Source organism: Protopterus annectens, chromosome 12.part0 (genome assembly GCF_019279795.1).
Source record: "Protopterus annectens isolate FY-2018-M chromosome 12.part0, PAN1.0, whole genome shotgun sequence".
In the NCBI taxonomy this organism is placed as follows: Eukaryota; Metazoa; Chordata; order Ceratodontiformes; family Protopteridae; genus Protopterus; species Protopterus annectens.
The window spans coordinates 254,497,958-254,518,945 of NC_056746.1; the positions used below are offsets into that span (position 1 = coordinate 254,497,958).

A 20,988-nucleotide genomic window follows, 5' to 3' on the forward strand; every position below is an offset into this window, starting at 1 on the left:
TGTCATCTGTCCTTCTACAAAGCTAATATTCCCTACACAAGGATACTGGTTGTTTGGACTTCTTTTTTTGTTTTTATTTTTGCTTCCGCAGCACTTTTGCATGTATCTCAACAATGATTTGACATACCCTTATGAAATTTTCAGGAAACAACATTAATATTGTTTTCTATAAACACCCTTAAATTTTATCCATGCCCTCAAAGGCAAAGGCACAGCTCCACATTTAATTTTAATTAAAAAAATGTCATTTTTTACCAATACATAAAAATAAAATAATCACTTCTGTGCAAAAATGCATATTCTTCTTAAGCCTGAAGTCTCAACACAACCATATATTTCTGTTTTTGACAAGCTGCATACTTTTTACTCTGAAGACAGCTAATAGTTTTACTTTTATTATAAATTGGCTGTTATGTCAATGTTACAGTTTTCTAATTTTTGAAAGCCAATTGGACCTAAATCGACCTTAGCAACAAAGGACAATATATCTGTAGCTCCACAAGCTATATTTTTAAAAACTTCAGGGAAAGACATGAACATGATTATCCATACAGAGCACAAAACCTGCCTAAAACCCCATATGTCAAATAATGAAATCCTGCCTCCCAGCTATAATATCTATTGCCAGGATAGAATCTCAAAAAGGAGGTGGTTTAGCCATACTCCATTCTGAACAACTGAATCTATGTCCCCTATCCACCCCTCTTCCTAATTTCCACCCTACTGAACTATTAATATTAAATTGCCATTTAAACACCCATAAAAAAATTGCTATTGTTTCCATCTATATTTCACCTGGCAAAAACATCCCTACCCTTGAACACACACTATCCTGGATCTCACATGACATATCCTATGAAGCATTCATCCTAGGCGATGGAAATATTGACTGGAAAACACTAAGTACAAACTCCCTAGACCACAGCATTAATCTCTGTGGATTCACTCAACTCATCACATCCCCCACTAACCTGAAAAAACTTTTGAATACCGGCACTATCCTTGACTGGGTAGTAACTACAGACCCTAACCTCTATCACAACCCATGCACACTTTCTGATACCATACGTAACCACCTACCCACCCCTATCCAAAGATATTCTCCTCAACTGTACAGACCTCACTTATATAAAGACTGCTGTAAACTCTCTAGCTTCATTCAGCTCTGTAACATTTAATGAAAGACTCTCATCTATAAATTGGTCCAGCTTACATAATCTTCTCCATAACAATGCTGTACTAAAATCCAAACACATTGTTCTAGACATTCTCGACACCCTCGCATCCCTACGAAAAATCTGGATAAAATCAAAGTATGCCCCCTGGCTTACAAAAGACACTCACTACCTTATGCATCTAAGAGATTCTGCTTGGAAATCCTGGCTAAAAAACAAATCCCCTACTCAGCTTCAACATTATCAAGAACTTAGAAACCATACCAAAAAACAAATCAACGACGACAGAATAAAATTTCTTCTATAAGGCCCAATCAAGTCATCACTCCAATCTCAAAAAGTTCTGGAGAACTGTTAACTCAAGCTTTCATCCAGGAAGCCTTCTATTACCAAATCCCTACCCAATTGACTCCCTTCTTACCCACTACTTTATTGATTCCATCCACAATCTGACCAACACTGACTAGAACTCAACAAAACTCTCTTCTCACTTCAACCAGTCCCTACTGCTTACATAAAATCACTCCTCCAGAAACTGAAACCATGTTCTTCTTCTACTGATAATCTACCCCCCCCCTTCAAGCTTGCCACTGACTCTATAGTTTATCCAGTTTCTATACTAATTAACAGATAAATTCATAAATCCACTATTCCTGATATTTTGAAATCATTCTATGCTATCCAACTACACAAAGGAGGAAACTCCACTGACCCATCTACTTTTAGACCCATAGCTATTCTCTCCCCTCTATCAAAAAGGCTTGAAAAATGTATACACACTCAGCTGCTCACGTTTCTCATCCAAGAAAACATTCTATCACTTTCCCAACATGGTTTCTGTCCAAATCATAGTATTGCTACTGCCATCTTATCTTTCAGACATACAGTTGCAGAAGCCCATAATAACAACACACTTGTCTCTTGTCTATTCTTAGACCTTTCAAATGCCTTCAACACAATATCCTACTCAAAACTCTTTAGCTGAGCTCATCCTCTCTATTTCCATCCTGGAGTGGTTCTCCAGCTATCTCTCAAACAGTCTGCAATCTGTCAGATGGTATGCCTCCTGCTCCTCCCCCACCTACCCATCCATACTGGTGTCCCCCAGGGCTTCATCCCTGGACCCCTTTTATTTAACATCTTCACCAACAACCTTCGCACATCCTGCAACCACTCCTCTCTTATTCAGTATGCAGATGATTCCACACTCATATCCTTATCTGATAGTATCTCTCATCTTCACACACTTACCCAAACTCTTTCCTTTCTGTGGAAAGATGGCTCACTCAAAATAAGCTCATTTTAAATCCTAGAAAGACCAAACTTCTACTTTTTCTTCCCAAATCACTCTCTCATCTCAGATCTACCTTTACCATCTCATCACTAAATAAAACCATCATTAATGTAGAATCCCACACAAAGCTCCTCGGTATCATAATAGATGACCAATTATAATTTGACCTCTACGTCCAACAATCCATCAAAAAAACTAACCAAAAACTGGGTTTCCTTTATAAGAATAAAAAACTTATTTACTTTAGACTCTAGACCCTCTTTGATTCAAGCTTATCTACTTCCAAGCCTCCTCTATGCCACACCAATCCTTACCAACCTTCAATCTACTGTAATCACCTAGGTTGAACAGGTGTACAGCAAAATTGCAAGATTTGCTGCAAACCAACCCCATCCCTCTTACCACTGCCTTGCACTATAGAACCAGCAGTGGCTAGAATTCCCCCAACAACTAAAACTTTCCAAACTCCACGTAACACACTTCATACTCAACAAACCCACTGCCTACCCCTCCCTATCTTGTGACCCATTACACCCCTACTCATACACTCTGTAGCACAGACCAACATCTCCTACAAGTATGCAAACCTCAAAGAATAGTTAGTAAAATGTTATACAAAGTTTCAGTATCTCACACTTCAAACAAATTTCCACTTAATATAAGAAGCATTACATACTCCAATAGCTTCAAAAAAGAATTAAAACACTTTCTATCTAACTCTTGGAAATGCCCTTGTCAGGACCCCACATAAACCCTCACCCCCCTCCTTTACTTGTAATTTAATTGTTTTTCCACTTCTACATCCTTTACTCTCTCCACTTCACCACCTTCATCTGTATCTCATTAAATGATGTAATGTTTTCACCCCCTTTTCACTATGTACAAACACTTTCATTATGTTATGTGTTAATCTGCTTACCTCAATTTCTTATGTAATATACCATGTATAATGTTATATCTCGATTCTATATTCATTGTATGTAACATATTCATGTTTCTAATTTTATGTCTCAAATTTGTCACCAGTTATATCTTGTTATTTCTCTCTTTTTGTCTCATTGTTTGTTTTTTTACATTTTGTATAGTCTTCTTTTTCTGCATTTGAAGCTTTTATCCTCAGGTCTCCACCGAAAATGGGTGCTAGCTCAGTTGGACCAACCCAGCTAACAAATGTCAAATAAATAAATAAATAAATAAATAAAAACATGAACTAAAAGCTCTTAAAAGAGGCAAAATGCAAAGTGTCAGATGTGAATGGTAGCCTGAACAAGGAAAATGTCTACATTTTGCTATAATGACAAAAAACAGAAAATATCATTTGTTTATCTCAGCTCTGACTTTGTAAGAACACCTTTGAGACATTTTAATTAATATTTGTGGGAAGGTTATATGATACTCAACTACAAAATTCACTAAAATGTGAAATCCTATCCTCAAGGATTTCAGTCAAGGCAGAATATGATGCAGCCGCTGGCTCCTACTATTCATGCAGTATGAGGCATTTCAGGCTGTGAAACTATATGGTCTTTGAAGGATTGTATGGGATAATTGTGTATAAAATGCCATGTACCAGTTCCCCTTAATAATGTCTTTCGGCTTTTCCTGGTTAGGGATCACCACAGTGGAACTCCGGTCCACTAATGATTGGTAGTGGATTTGTACGGTGTCGAGTTGCCAGCCCGATGCCCAACCTTCAAAGAAGGCACACACATTCACGCATGCACTTACCTGCATGTCTTTAACCTCACTCGACCGCGGGGAGGACATGCAGACTCCATACAGAAGGCGCTCCAGCCGAGAATTGAAAGGGAGAGCCTCTTGCTCTTTAATAAATATTTCACAGAGCTACAATAGGATACCCAAAGATACTCAAATGCAAAATTCACTTAAAACTGTCATTCTACCGTTGAGAATTTTGTTGTCAGTTAATACTGATTTACATGGCAGCATGTTGCCTTTGCCTATATCTGGAAATTAGTGTGTGTGTGTGTGCGCGCGCGTGTGTCTATAAAACTTATTTTTGGGGGGGAAGGAATAAGTCTCCTACACCCTCCACATCTCCTGTTAATTATATATGCAGACTACCAAGACTGCACAACAGGGAGTAAAGAAACACAAAAGGGAAGAAAGTGGATGGAATAAATTTCACAGAAAACATAGACACCAGCTCCAGCACTTGTAGAATTAGAAATCCAGTGGTTTATTGAAACAAAATGACTCTGCAATCCACAGTTTCACTAATACTGCTTTATGACCACCTGAACAAACATACATTTTAAAACAATTTTAAGTTGCATGATGAAATTCAAAGGGTCTCAGTAAGAAAAACATTTTTTTCTCTCTTTCTGCCTTAAAGAGCTCAGTAGCAAGGCATGCACACGGAACCTCAAAAAACATTTTAAATCATTTTAAACCCAATATAAATTAAAATAATAACCCTGCTATAGACTGGGAAACATGCACTGCCTCATATTCACAGGCACAATGATTCCTGGACTTTATTAACATAAATATCCTTGATCAGGTAGTGCACACACCCACCAGAGGTTCAAATATACTGAACGGTGTGCACTAATATGGGGAGTGCTGCACCTCCCATGTTATGTCCTCACTGGTGAGATTGGACCACAAAGATGTCTCCTTCAAAATAAAAATCAACTAGGTAACCCTGCAAACCCTGTAACAGTTAGGAACTATTCCAAAAGTATACCCTATTAAGCAATAGTTTATCAAAATTCAATAGCCTTCCCAACCCAGAGTTCACAACAACCTATGTAGAATTGTTCACAGAGATCCTGTACAACCATGTAAATGACTGTATAGAAGTTTCTGTACATAACAGAAGTAAGCCCAAAACAAGCTCTAAAAACAAACCACACTGGTGGAGTCCTAACTTTAATAGGGTATATAACAAGGGGAAAAAAGTCATGGATAAAATCAGGAAGAACAACGCTTATTAAACTAAACAGAAATCTAAGAGGATGAATTAACTCAACAAACCAGTTATTAGGTCAAGATAACTTTGTAGATGAAAGACAACCATGAGGCCTTTTGTAGCTGTGTCCAAAACCTCAAAGGCAATACACATCTGTGTGCTGAACTGGTGGTCAGTGGTCCCACCTTCACTGTGCAGAGTGACATAGAGAATTTTCTGGCTGACAAATTCTGCTCAAACTTCACATCCCACGCCCCTCTGCATCCCTCCATGAAATACCTGCTAGCATAACCTCTTAACTATTAACAGGAAGCAGGCTCTGGCAGCACTTGCTAAGGCCAAAAATATACCCTCAGTAGTCCCTGACAATATCCCAGGATACCTCATAAATAGCTGGAAGCATAACCCATCAGGACCACTCGAGTCAATTTTTAAATACAGCCTTAAAATAGGCTTTATACCATGAAAATGGAAGACTGCAACAGTTATCCCAGTTCACAAGGGTGGGCCATCATCTGACCTCAGCTATTTCAGAAGTATTAGTATGACTAGTCTAATATGCAAAGCCATGGAAAAATTATCGTGGAAATGATCAGCAAAGATATAGGCAACCTTCAGACACATGACACAACCTAGTTTCGCTTTCAAGGGAAGATCATGCATAGTAAACCTGGTGGACTTCTTTGAGAACATCACCAAGGCAATACATGAGGGGAAAACAGTGCACACCATCTACCTGGAACCAGCTAAAACATTCAGTACAATAACCCCATTTGGCTATAGTTGACAAATTCACTAAACTGGGCATAAACCCATGCATAACTCACTGGATTGCCAGCTGACTCACAGACAGGACCCAGGAAGTCAGGATTGGTGATACCACCTCTACTAAGAGACTGATCACCAAGAGGGTACCTCAGGGGTCCATTCTGGGACCACTGTTATTTGGTATCTTCTTCTTGGAGGTAATGTCAAAAGCCTTTGGCACTTCAGTGTATTTCAAGTTGATTGCAAATTGGGAACTCTCATAGAATCCCTCCATGACACATACATCTTACAAGAGGGTCTAAGACAGATAAATGACTGGTGCTAAAGTCATGGACTAAAATGCAATGCCAAGAAACATATTATAGTGCCTTTTGGAAAAATTGCCACCCAGGCTAATTACACCCCTAAGAGTTGTCCCAGTAGTCAGGGTTTGGGAACATATGTAGAGAGTGATCTGACCTTTGACCAACATGCAGCCAAGGTAATAAGAAAATAATTTTGTGTCACCCAACTTATAAGAAATGGCATGGCATCCAAGTCCAAGGAAGTCATAATGCCACTTTATTCAGCCCATATCAGATCCATCACTGAGTATAATTCCCCCTTCAGCATGTGCCTAATCAAACAAATGCAACAGTTAGAATGCCCACAACAGTTCTTACCAGGAGAAACCAGGGTATGAACATATTGTCCTATATGGATTGCCTTAAAGCCCCATCTCTATACTCTGTCTCCTTTAGTTACTGAAAGGCAATCTATTCCTGTAATACAAGCCATACTCAGATTCATCTCGGATGGATCTTTTGCACATCTGTAAAATAAACAGCATCAGAGCCACTAAATCTAATTATTTAAAGTTTACTTGTGACGTAAATAAGACATGTTGGCAAGTCAGATACCTATCTCAGAGGATCTACATGCTCTAACCCTATTTAAGCGTAACCTTGACCAATGGATAGAAAATTGGAAATTCATCCAGGGTTTGGCCTCCATATCTCAAGAGGCAGACAGTAATGCCCATACTAGCATATTCCCCCACAATCGCTTGAAACTTCCAAACTAACATAGCCACTCCTAATAAATGCCTTTGATACATAGGGACACAATTGGGTTGAATTGCACAGCTAGGCCTATAAAGGCCCAAGTGGTGAATAGCCTAGTATATAACTGTGAACCTATGAACTATGCACCTACAAAAATAAATATTTTTTACTCTTCTTCATTCACTTAGAACCTTAGAAACACATTTTAAACCTACTGAAAACAATATAAGACGTAGAAATAAAAAAAAATATATATATATATTTTGTTAATGAACTCCATAGCAAGATATGCACAAAGAACCTTAGAAGAACATTTTGATCACTTTAAACAAAACAAAACTTTTTTTCTCCATTTTCTTAAATTAACTATTTGATTAAATATGTACTTGGAACCTCAAAAAAATTTTAAATCCACTGTCAAAATTTATCAGTCTATAAATGCTCATCAAGCCCTGGGGAAATAATGCTCCCAAGCTAACAATCCATAAAGGCTCTTTCTTGTCAAGTATCTTATGTTTAACACATTAGACATATCAGTCCTTTAAATCACTCATATGAAGGGAAAGTCGATTTTACCCATGCCCTTGAAGTTTTCCCACATAAAATGAGCCATAATTGCACATATCAGGATAAATTACCCTGCCTGTTTGACAAGTTATAAGCTGTTGAATTTCCTGTGTTTTAGAGAAATTAACCATTATGAAAAACTGTCTAGTATCTTGCATAGATCTTATCATGCACAAGATCTCTGTAAAATGGGTAATTTCTATGCCAGTGCTTATTAATGATCCTATGAATTTCATGATTCATACCAAAAGTAGTAAAACATCAAATGGGTGGTCTAACATTCAGTTTATCAGAATGTTCTCAATTATGAATAGCATTCTCTCTAGTAATATCTGTAACCCTGAAAATAACTTCCTAGAGCATCTGTACATTACATCTCCTGTTAAGAAAAAATTTTAACTGTATTGATTTAATTTTGAAAACTTGAAATATGACTATAAATTCTTTTCGCTCTGTGAAATTGAGTGTTAGGAATGCTATGTTCGAGATGGTGGGGTGACAACTTATAACATGCAGATAACCAAACCCGTGGTAAGGTTTGCAAGTCATACTTCTCAACTGTATAGATTTTTGCAGAATGTCCAGATTTTTTCCTCATATTTTGGTCCATTTTTCATAAAATTGTGATTTTCCTGGCAAATTAGTGGCAAATCATTAAAGACTGAAGTTAGAAAATAATGACAGACATTTGAATTTCAGACTTCATATCCTTCAGAAAAAATCATGCTAATGCATAACTGTTAGTTTGTAAGAACAATATTTAGATAATGTCTCTATTTTTGGGCCTTTGTCCCACTTTGTTATGGCTGTGTCTAGATTTCTTATTCTAAGAGGTTGAGAGGTATGTTTAAAATATATACTGCTGTCTAATGACCCATCCTGTTTTCTAAGCAACTTGACATCTAGAAAGTTACTGGTTACATATATTACCACTATCAAATGAAAACTGTAGGTCAAAACAATATATATTCAACTATGTCACAAAGTCAGAAAACAAATCCAAAGAGCCTGACAATAGCGCCCTGCAGTCATCCACATGGCACTTAATCTAATATTATTTCTAAATATATTGAGGGCTTTAGCAAAAGTGTTGCATTCTTCTAAAAATCTATAAATTTGTCTGCATATTGGAGTTAAATCAGCCCCCACAGCAGTACCTTGGTTTTGCAGAAAGCAGTGTTCCTTGAAATGAAAAAAATTCTGTGACGCAGCAAATGTAGAAGTTGTAAAATAAACCTGTGCAAATCAAGGTAATAACAGCTACTTAATTCCAAAAAAATTTCAATGGCAAGGAAATGGTATTCACGGGTAAGGGATGTGTATAACAGTAAATATATGCCCCTTGCTCAAGTATCAAGGGTTCACAATTTTTTAAAAGGTGATTTGTAACCTTGACTCTGCTCCATATCAGTGGCAAAAGAGGAATCATATATTATTCTAAAAAATAAGCCAGGATCTCAATGAGAAAGCCCCTTCCCTGACCAGTTGGTCACCTGGAGTTGGGGAGACTGATTTGTGAAACTTTGGGAGAAGACAGAAATATTGTTGCATTGGATCTTCCTCCTGCAGGTGGTGGAAATGCCAGTAGTAATAAACTGTTTATATATGAGCGTACTTCAAGTGCTTGAACTATAAACAGTTTGAGGACTATGATATCAAAAAAATATTGAATCACAAAGATTTGAAAAAAAAAAAAAAAAACGAGAAAGAAAACCTATTTTTTTTTTTGCATGGGGCAAGCCCGTCTGTACTTTTTGCATCCTCTGCGCCCCCTGCTACTTGCATTTACCGACTCCAAGACTACACTGCAGCAGTGAAGGGTGAATTATGGATTCCCCAGTATACCACAATCTCACACATCAAAATACTGGAAATGTTTGAAAAGCTGATTTTTGAAATCTTTAGCTAATATTTCAAGTGGTGAAATGTTTGTCAATTCTAGCACTTGAAATACAACTCTGTATAGTTATACATACATATATATATATATATATATATATATATATATATATATATATGTGTGTGTGTGTGTGTGTGTGTGTGTGTGTGTGTGTGTGTGTGTGTGTGTGTGTGTGTGTGTGTGTGTGTGTGTGTGTGTGTGTGTTTATGCATGTGTAAGTATCTCTACATATATTAAAAACAAGACTTCTGATGTAATGACACCTCAGCATGTGTACCTTCTGGGTAGTAGTCTCACTATGACTCCTGATCAGAAGTCATATACATCTCTCTAGACACTGTGCTAAAGAAGAGCCTCTGTAATTGGTACCTATGTATACACCCATATATCAGTTATCCTATGATAGTTCTTAGCAGAAAATTATGTAAATTATGATATGATAATCAGGTACAAAATGCCCTTAAAGCTGCCATTAGACTCTTAGGTAATTCAGTGTATTTCAGTTTTAATTTACACAGCAACTTATTGCCTTTGTCAGTACATGGAATTTAGATCTCACCTTATTTGCAAGTAATTGATATTTTACCTTATCTGGTAAAATACACTGATGTAATGATAACTCATTGTACATACATTCTGGACACGAGTTTTACTCAGTCTCCTAATCAGAAGTCATATATCTCCCTAGTGGAAACTCACAATACTATGTTACTGATACATTGACTATCTATGAAAGACTATATGTCCATTCTCATTTGAAGCTTTTATAACAAACTTTTCATGGCATTGTAATAGTATAGCCAGGTACAAAGTTCACTCAAAAGGACATGCAGAGCTAAATACATCATTGCATGTCAAAAGCAATCTAACAGAGAATTTAGACAAATTATTCTGCTACCTGCCTAGTGTGGTGCTCATACCAACTTTTCTCTATCCACACATATTAGTATGCCTCAAATCAATACGTTACCTAAATGCTCTGTCTCAGCAGTTACATGAAGAAGCGCTGATCTTTCACTAAGAGGCATGTTGCTCCTTAAGTGAATACTTAAATTAACTTCCTAAGTGTTACACTGTTTATTAGCCTGCATTAGCAAGCATCCGGACCATGGATTTGCAATTCCCATCTGTCTCTGCAACCAGATTGGTTGAAATGGGCATTCTGAGACAATGTACTAATTATCACATGTTAACTAACAACCACTTACTACTTTAAACAAACTGACACTTTGGGAGAGGTGCAGTTATATAATGTTATTGGAGGCAAAGCTTTCAGAAGAAGCCTCTACAAAAAAAACAAGTGGTCTGTCAGTGCCATGCAAAACCACACCACACCAATCATATATAACTCGACCAAACACCTAGACCCTCTGTATGTTCAGACTCTTAAATGCAACCTACCTAAACCACAAAGGCCTCCTAAAATGTAACCTAAGAAACAAGTGCCCTCAGCAATCAACACAGACTCACAAACACATTGCAGACAGCACCCACCACGAAACTCACATCTATGACTCACACTGATTCATTTTAAAAGTCTATAAGGCATGCCTCCACACATTCCAAATCCTAGTCATAGGTGATCTCATGATATGACACACCAATACCATTCACAAGGAGTGGGTCACAGCCAGTTGCCTATCAGGTGCCAGGAATCATCACTTAACACATGCACAAATGTGCTTTACCACAAGTAAACATATGATACTGTTGTACATCTGGGTGTAAATGACTTTAGGTGTACCTCCCTGGATTATATGAAGAGAAATATGATTGAGTTCTAGGAATGTGTGTCTGAAGCAGGTATGAACCTAGCCTTGAAAAGTATTCTACCATCAACAAGAATTATAACACAATATGAACAAAATATAATTGCTTTCAACAACTGGCTTAGCTTCTAGTGTCATTTAAAGGGGGTATAATATACATATATATATATATATATATATATATATATATATATATATATATATATATATCAGTCTGGGAATAAAGAGTATGCATTCCTAAGTGCTTTGCTAGGGCTGATCTGCACCTCTGTCCCCAAGGTTTCCTTATATTGGCCAAAACACTCATGATACTTTCTTAGGTAGGGTAAGTCTTCTAGAGCTTCCAACATAACTAAATGGAATCTGGACAATGTTAAGGTATTGCTGGACCATGCATGCTACGAACCTAAACAAAAATCTCTACACCCTGTAGGGACTACTTACCCTGAAAAACATTGGTATATGCTTTGTCAATGAGACCTGTTTCAAGACCACAGCATCAGTGCAGGCCTTCAATGCCTATCACTCATATAGGCCCACCATATTAGATGAATGTACTAAAGGTAAAGATGTCTCTATTTTCTTAATAAAATCTCACCTCCAAACTCATTGGTCAAGTTAATGACCTCAAACTCCTCCATGTCCAACTTACTGTGAACAAAATCTCTGTCACATCATAGCTAAGCTATAGTTCCCCTCTATGCCCCCCCCTGCCCATACCTAGCACCAAACCAGTATAAAGTCTATTAAGCCAACCACTGTTCTCCTTGGAAAATTCAACTATCCATCTATAAACTGGGAGACGTATACATCCTCAATCATGTGTGCCCAGAGATTCCTAGACTTCATTAATACAAGTTCTCTGGACCAGGTAGTCCATTTCCCAACCAGGAGTGATAAACTTTTGGACTTGGTCTTTACAGATGAGGAAAAAGAGCTGTTACCCACCAATTGTAACATTTTCCTTGATCATATTGGACCACAAGTCAATCACATTCACAATAAGATTGAAGCCTGAAACATCCTCCAGTACCTTGATGTTCAGAGAATATGTGAAGGCTAGTTTACTACAATGGAGTGATGACCTGGTTAAATTAAAAAAAAAAAATCCACCTCATTGACCCCACTGCTTATGCAGAATCTTTTATTGCCAAATTCTATGCACATGTCAATAGCTACATAGCTGCATCTTTACCCCCTCAGAAATAAATAACATGCCAAATTCCAAAATAAACCCCTCTAGTGAAACCCTTATATAACCAGGCTCTATAATAAAGGGGAAAAAATTAAATGCATGCAAAAGTAAATCTAACTATCAAGAAGACAAAAACACTCTTAGTAAACTAAATAAAGAACTCCAAAACTTGATCACATCAACCAAAACCAGATATTAGATAAGATAATGAAAGATAACCATAAAGGTGTATTTAACTATATTCAAAACCTCAGAAACAATGCCCAGAACTGTACAGATTCAATAAAAAATTATATCCTACACTCAGACCCTGTGGATGTAGCCAGTCTACTGGCCGACAAACCTATCTCCAACTTTTACACACCACACCCCAAATCTCACAAGAACATGTTCACAAGGCACTATCTAAGGCCAGGAACTGTATGTCTATTGGGCCAGATAACATACCAGTCTGCCCACTATCTATCCTGAAACATGACTTGTCAGAACCCCTGCAGAGGCTATTTAATATTAGCCTCAAAACAGGTTTTGTTCTAAATGAGTGGAGGATGGCAAGGGATTTAAAAGATCCAGGTAATTAGAGATCCATACTCCTGACCAGTACCATCTATAAAGTTATGCCAAGAATCATTATGGAACTAATAGCTAGGGATAAAGGTAACCGACAGCTTGGCCCAGTGTATTTCTGTTATATTCAGAAAGGAGTACTGTGTAGTTCATATAAATTTAAAATCAACATTTGGTCATTTTTTTTTAAATTTCATTGTACTACTTTATACTTGACTGATCCAACAAATAACTAAATGCAGTGCTGAATTGTGTGAGCATTGAACATGCCACTTGAAATACCTTGAAATGGCACATCTGTTCATTATTAAAAAACATGGCTGGAAAACTTGGAACTAATTACAAAAGTTTCAGGAACCGTCATTACATTCTGTTTCTTGTAAGTTACTTAGAGGTAGATAACTTGTGGTTTGTCTATAATGCAATGTTTGATCCTGTTTTGTTGATGACCTTTGCTTAAAATACTCTGCTGAGGAAGCAAACATCATATTAGAGAACTACAATTAAATTGAATTGCCAGAAATGCAAACTACATGGCATGTACACTAGAAACAAAAAGACAGATCTGTTGCACATTGATTTTTATGGCTATGAAGTTAGATTCCTCTTACAACTAGAAGTTACTGATTAACCTATTTCAAAACTAATTGTGATATGTAAATGTTCATATAAAGCATGCAGAAAATATAAATATACATTTATGCATTCAAGCTTTGTAAAGGCATTGTGTTGTAATTAGTGAAATGTATGAATTTATGGTACAGTATTACTAATGCATTCAATTAGTTTGTTAAGTAATGGGCATCCTATTAATAGTGCATTCCCTAACTGTGCTAGGTAGTCTGTACCATATTACTGATATACTAATTTGCATTTTTATGCACTGGACACCTTATTACTAATGCACTGGTTTACCATGCTGGTTTATTGTACTGATGCTAATGTATTCCTTAATTACCATGTTAAGTTGTGGCCACCATTTTACTGATGCATTAATTCACTGTGTTTGTTAGTGGACATCTTCAAACTAATGTATTCACAGACTAAGTTAAATTGTGGGCATACTATTACTACAGCCCTAACTTACTGTGTTTCATTGTTGATACATTTTAACTAACATATTAATTTATTAGGTAGTAGGCACCATGGTGCTAACACATTCCCTTAATAGCTTAGGTACCTGGCACCATGTGGCTAATGTATTCATTTTCCATAGTGAGTATCATATTACCAATGCTGAAATCTCTGTTTTATTACCACATTTGGTAGTTGGTACCTTATTACTATTGTATTAATTTAACATGTCTGGCTGTAGGTGCTCTAATATTAATGCACTCATTTACCATGTTAGGCTGTAATTACTGTATTACTAATGTCTCGATTTACCATGTTAAATTAAGTAATGGGAACCCTATTACTAATGTAGTAGTTTACTATAATTGGTAGTAGGTACCCAATGACTAATGTATTCATTTACTATATTAGGTACTAGACTCCCTCCTACTAATGCATTCCCAGTGAGTACCCTGTTGTTAATGCATTAATTTACTCTGTAAGGTTATGGATACTGACTTATTAATGTGTTCATTTATGTTATATAATGGAATTCCTATTGCTATTATAGTCACTTTTACCATGTTGAGTATTGGGTATCCTTAATTACATTAATTTATTTACCATACTGAGTAGTAAGTATCTTCTGGCTAATGTTAAGTTTCTATTTGTTTTCTAGGTCTCTTCACAGTTCCATAGCAGTGAGACTCTTTTTGAAGCAGTGGAGAGGCAGGAGTTGGATCTGGTGCAAGTTCTCTTGAAGCAGTACACTCCTGAAGAACTTGATCTGAATACTCCCAACAGTGAAGGTCTCCTGCCACTGGATATTGCCATTATGACCAACAATGTACCAATGGCAAAAATGCTTCTGGAAGCTGGTGCTAAAGAGAGCCCACACTGTAAGTAAAGCCTCATTCTGATTACTTAACATTTTTGGCAATGTGTAATCTGAAGTTCTCTGCACAGTTAGCAAATTAAATGAAGAATAAGAAAATGACACTTGTACTGTAGCTGATCAGCATATAAATAAATGACCTATTCTGTGTTCATATTTTCATTACCATTTTAATCAGTTTTTATATTTAGGTACCAGCATGTGAATGATGCATCAAATTGTTACAGGTACTTTTACAACCAGAGATGCAATTGTATAGAAGCATAATGTCTAGTGCAAGAGTCTGCATAAATGAAGTAGGAGCTATTGGAAGGGAAACATCAGGAGTTTATACAACATATGACTGAGCCTCCCTCAGACTTGATTCTCATTCCTTTAGAAATGTGCAGCTTTTCCAAACTGTTAGCTGCTCACAAACCCATTATGCAGTCCTGCTTTCCCATCCTAGGCCATATAATACCTGGGTTCTTACTTTTATCTTTATAAATATTGAGCATATTGTTATGAACATATATACATGCACTTACATTATTTCACAGATATGATGCCCTCAGACCAAGAGACACATGCATTCAACATGCATACATACTCATATGCTTACATGTAAATGCATGCATAAACACACATGCACACGTGTGTGTGTGTGTGTGTGTGTGTGTGTGTGTGTCTCATACTTGATTGATACAAAATTGCTTGCTTGCTTCTCTCGTGCTCTAATCAACCATAATTGATCTAGATGGCAGATGGTCATATGCTGCTGCTCACTTCCTGTAGCAGCAGTTTCCTATTGCTTGACATTTGAGGAGTTTTAAGAGTCTCAGAGCTTACAACCCTCAGGAGAAAGAGAAACATTTTTTACTATATTGCTGTTCACACTTTCTCTGAACTACAATGATCTGTCAGTGAGAGTAATAAAGTTAGGGGATGTGGGGGGCTTTTTGTGCGTGCATTTATGTGTGTGTATGCATTCACATCTATGTATTTGCTTTAAGTATATGTATCTTGAGTATCTGTGCATTCCGGGTGTCAGGTTTCAGCATTTTGTGCAAAGCAGTTGTGTTTTAGGGCATGTAGCCTCATAAAGTCATAGTGAAGCTCTTATATGCATTCATAAATACATATGTACACCCATACAGATATCTATTTCAAACAGCCAAGTAAAACAAACTTAGCACACAAATGTTCAAACATACAGGACTTTAGAACCTCTGCTGTATAAGTACCAAAGAGTAAGTTGAAAGCAGGATATAAAGGAGTAACGTGTTACAATGAAACTGCCTTAAGCAACACACTACAGAACTAACAGTCTTGCTGAATTATACATGCTAGAATGTAAACAAATATAGAGCAGTGGATCAAAGTACCTCTGGGGAGGTTGTGCTTCTGAATTGTCACTAATAAATATATTCTAAGTCATACAGTTTAACCAAAACTAAGCATTCTCCCTTTGCTCAGATTTACAAAGCCTCAGAGTTACAGTACTATTCTAGTAGGGCTTTGGAGAGGATAGAGAAATTTGCTTCTGTGCAAAGCTTCATTTCATTTTTGTATTAATAAATATGTTAAGTAGGGCTTTCCAGGACGGATGTGTACTGATCAACAGCCTAATTTCATTACTCACATTTAAAAAAAAAAACCTGATAGATAAGGGCCAGTAAATCTGTCTGTTTTAGTAAAATCCAGTTGCTGGCTAGTAATTACACTGCCTGAATGCCAGCAAAGAAGAAACTTAGAGATCCTGAAAAAAAATCAACTTGAAAAGGTGAAGAGAAAATACTGACTGGGAAGAATCCTGCAGCGGTTCAGCAAACAACAGTTCAAGGTTCATCTTTTATACAGAACACAGCTTCCAGTAATCTATATGAAAAATAAGTCAAATGCAGCCAAAGTGGATTCAAATAAATGAAACTGAAGGAGCATATCACCTCAAATAACAAAAGGATGGAAAATGGAAGAATCTGTAAACAGATGTTCAGATGAAATAATAAAACTGCAAAAATCAGAGGTTAGAAAAGGCTGGCTGAGTATGAGACTGCTCAATAAGAGCTGCTTCAAAAATGGTAGAGTTACAGGACAGAATACACAAAGAAAATCTGAGATTTTATGCTGTACCAGAGAAGCTGGAAGGAACAGACTGTATTAATTTTATGAAAGCAGAGATAAGTAAATGGACTGGTATTCCAAAGCAGGATTTCTTATTTGAAAGGTACATTGTGTGTTTGCTGCAAACCTGGTCATGAGAAAACAGCCAGAAACAATATTAGCAAAGATGCAATCATGCCAGCAGAAATAGTAGATCCTGACAAAACTGGCAGAAGGGCAAAATATAAAAAATTGGAAATGGTAGAGTGTTTGTGGAAAATGATTAGTCACTGTACACCAGGCAGAAGAGAACCGCATTTATTCTGGCATTCAGGGAATGTGAAGGGGCTGGTGTGGGATTCAAGCTGCTGTATCTGTCTGTCTTTAAAATATTTTTCCTGGATGATGAAAGAAATTTTTGTGGCTGAACAGGCTAAGGAGGAAGTACAAAAGTTTGTCCAACAAAAAATGAGCCATCAAACAGAATGGGACTCTGCTTCTCATGTGTCTGATAATAAAGCTCATAGAGAGACTTTGCTAGTGAAACCCTTTCCAATATTCCAAAGGAAAATACTTGAGAGACAGAAAAAAAATCACAGGAGTTAACTAGAAGAATTGGAATTACTTAGACTTGAACTGGAGTTTGGAGTTGGGAGAAGGAAGGTAACAGGAAGAAGACCAGCAACACTCAAATTAGTGAATCAATGTGAGACTATAAAGCATCAATCACATTTATGAAATATGGCTTTATAAGAAAAAGAGGCTGAACGACTGGAGTTTGGTTGACTTTGTTAAACTTGTGGGGGAACTGACAGGCATATTCCCCACTTCATGTCATTGATGTTTGGAAGGACACTAAAAGGTGGGAAGATAGAGAAAGCAATTTTTACTCTTAACAATATTTGTATAAAGCATATCATGATATAAATTGTATTTTATAGTAAAGCATTTTAGTGATTATTTGTGATGCAGAGACTAAACTAAACAATTACTTTTTTCATTTCCTGGTTTTAAGAAATGTAGGCATTATGATGTAAAACGAGAAGAAAGATTGGAAAAAAGCACATTTGAGTTAATGGACAGTTAATGGGCTGCTAGGGTGGGAGATGGGGTATAAATGTGCACTGAATATAATATATAGGGAATTGAAGTTTTTTCTTTTACTTTTGTATAGGAGTGTCTTGATTTATGCCCTTGGCTTAATCTAATGGCAAGTTTTTGTTTAAGCAAGTGTTTTTTTAATGAGAGGCAACAGTGCTATGAATAGTTTTTCTTTAGTAAATACATGTTCATTGTTAATACATTTTGTTCTTATGTTTACTTGGAAAAAGCTGACTAAAGGTGAAGGCAATAAATTTAGAGGTCTAGATATTGTTTACTAAGAGAAGTATAAAATTAAAAGGTGAAAGGACAAGAAGCTCAGTAAACAATACAGTTGGAAGTTATTGCAAGTGAACAAGAGAAAGCAGCTTTTCTGGTAACTAAATAATTTAATGCATGGTGCACTTTTACTTAAGGCTAAAAATTAATGTTTTCTGAAAGCATATAAGCTGTTTTTCACTTCTGTGAGGGGAATAAAGACAAGACAAGAACATATAGCAATTAGTGTAAGTAGCAGCACAGGCTGTAACATTTACTTTAGCATGGATAACCTTAATGTTAAGTTACAAAATTCTTCACTTCAACTTTTAAAACAAAAAGCACACACTGGAACCAGAATAAGTTGAGCGCTTTCATCCCGTTTATTACAGAACTTCTTCAGAACAATAGCGAACGAAAGCACTCAACTTATTCTGGCTCCAGTGTGTGTTTAATGTTAAGTTAGTTTATGCCTGTGGATTCAGCTGTCGATTTGTGATATTTGTTATAATCAAGAGAGTTAAACTTCATTATATGAAGATGTACAAAGTTTTGTTTATTTGTTTTAAGTTAATAGGTTCTGGGGGTGTGTTTGATTATTTTTTTGTTCAAGAGTTTTCATTAAAAGAAAAAAAAGTCTTGTAAAATGTGACATTGGTTTAAATAGAGTTCACAAGAAACAACTGTATAAACGAACAACCTGCCAAACAATGGTGGGTACATGTAACACAAAAGCTGGAAATAGACATTTAAAAAAGCTGCCATATATAATATGTAGGAATAATAGTGTCTTATCATAATGGCTACATTAACATATTGTTTTGGGATGTGAATGGCCTCACAATTATAGACAAAAAGGTAAGATTATTGAATTATATTAAGAAATGCAGAGTGCAAATATTAATTCTACAGGAGACACATATGAAAAGATGTGAGCATGTGAAATTTGATGGATTTCACGATAGATATCCAGCAGAATATCAGGGACAAAGGAAAATGGGAGTACTTATACTAATTGCTAGAGTAGTTTCAATAGCGATAATACAGGGGGAAAATATAGTAATGGTAGATTTGTGGTAATAAAGAGCTGCTGACAAGGGAGAAGGATTACTCTAGCATGTATTTATACTCCACCTAAAACTGCTGTTATGGAGCTTAAGAACATTTTGGGAGAAATAATCAGCTTTTGGCAGGCAACATTACTTATGGATTGGGACGTGAATTTGATTTTCAAAAGTGAGGATGTATATGGGGGCCTAGAAGGGAAAATATAACAAAAGAGGATAGATTTCTGAAGAAATTTATGAAAATATTTGGTAAGGAAGATCTGAATTCAGAAGTAGAACTTCAGAGAGAATGTATATATTATTCCCTGAGGTTTCGTAAATGGGCTAGACTAGACAGAAATTATATCTCACAGAAAAATATGAATTTAATTAAAATCTCTGACACATATCCAATAACTATTTCAGATAATGCATCAGTTACAACTAGGATAACATTGCAGGGTAAAAAAGTTCAATTAATGCACAGGCACTTCCCCACTTACCTGTTAAAAAAAGAGGAATTTAAGGACTGGGTAGTGGAAATTATTAGAGTCATGAGGAAGGCAGAAATTTCTTCAGAAGGTATAGCTACTAAGTGAGATAAAATGAAAGTGAAGTTTAAAAGTAGAAATAAAAGAAAAAAGATATGGTTGAGAAGAAAGTAGAATTATTTAGAGGGGCAAACAAAGGTTAAAGTATTGCAGAATAAGTAGAATCTCACAGAACAGGAAGACGCAGAATTGCTGAGTGCTAAAGAGAAAATAAGGGAGTATCTGAAATATATGCATGAATTTAGAAACACTGCTGTTAAGCAAGTGTTTTTATTAAGATTTCCAGAGCACAAAAATGTTTAGCAGAATGACTTAAGCGACAAAAAATAGAAAGGGTTGCTACCAAACCTAGGGAGCCTATAATAAGACAATAACCAGTGATCCTGTAGAGGTATTAGAGATATTTCAGAATTTTTTTATGAAAGTTTGTATAAGGTCAAAGAACATGAAAATCAAGAAAAAAAAAATAAATGGAAATATTTGAGGAAGAATTAGGTATGTCAAGGTTAGAGATAGATGAACAATTATTATTTAAGATAGGAGAAACTGAAATAAAAATGGTACCGTATAATAAATGTGCAGGAAAGTCTCCAGGAAAAGATGGAATTCTTGTTAGTTTGGAAGCTAGGAGGAAAGAAAGTGGTAAAGATCTGGAACATTCTGTTTAACAGTATTTTAAAAAGAAGGTGAGCACCAACATCCTGTAAGAAAGGTGTAGTGGCTGCAATACCTAAAGATGGTAAAAACTCATCAGACCCATATATTTTAATATATATATATATATATATA

General features: G+C 36.2%; 1 protein-coding gene across 1 annotated transcript in view; it reads left to right on the forward strand.

The window, feature by feature from the left end:
* LOC122816489 (ankyrin repeat and fibronectin type-III domain-containing protein 1-like) overlaps positions 1–20,988 on the forward strand; it is a 2,048,587-nt gene that overhangs the window by 1,419,747 nt on the left and 607,852 nt on the right. The window contains exon 5 of the mRNA XM_044089320.1: positions 14,946–15,165. Coding sequence (XP_043945255.1) covers positions 14,946–15,165 — 220 coding nt within the window. The remainder of the gene's footprint in view (positions 1–14,945; positions 15,166–20,988) is intronic.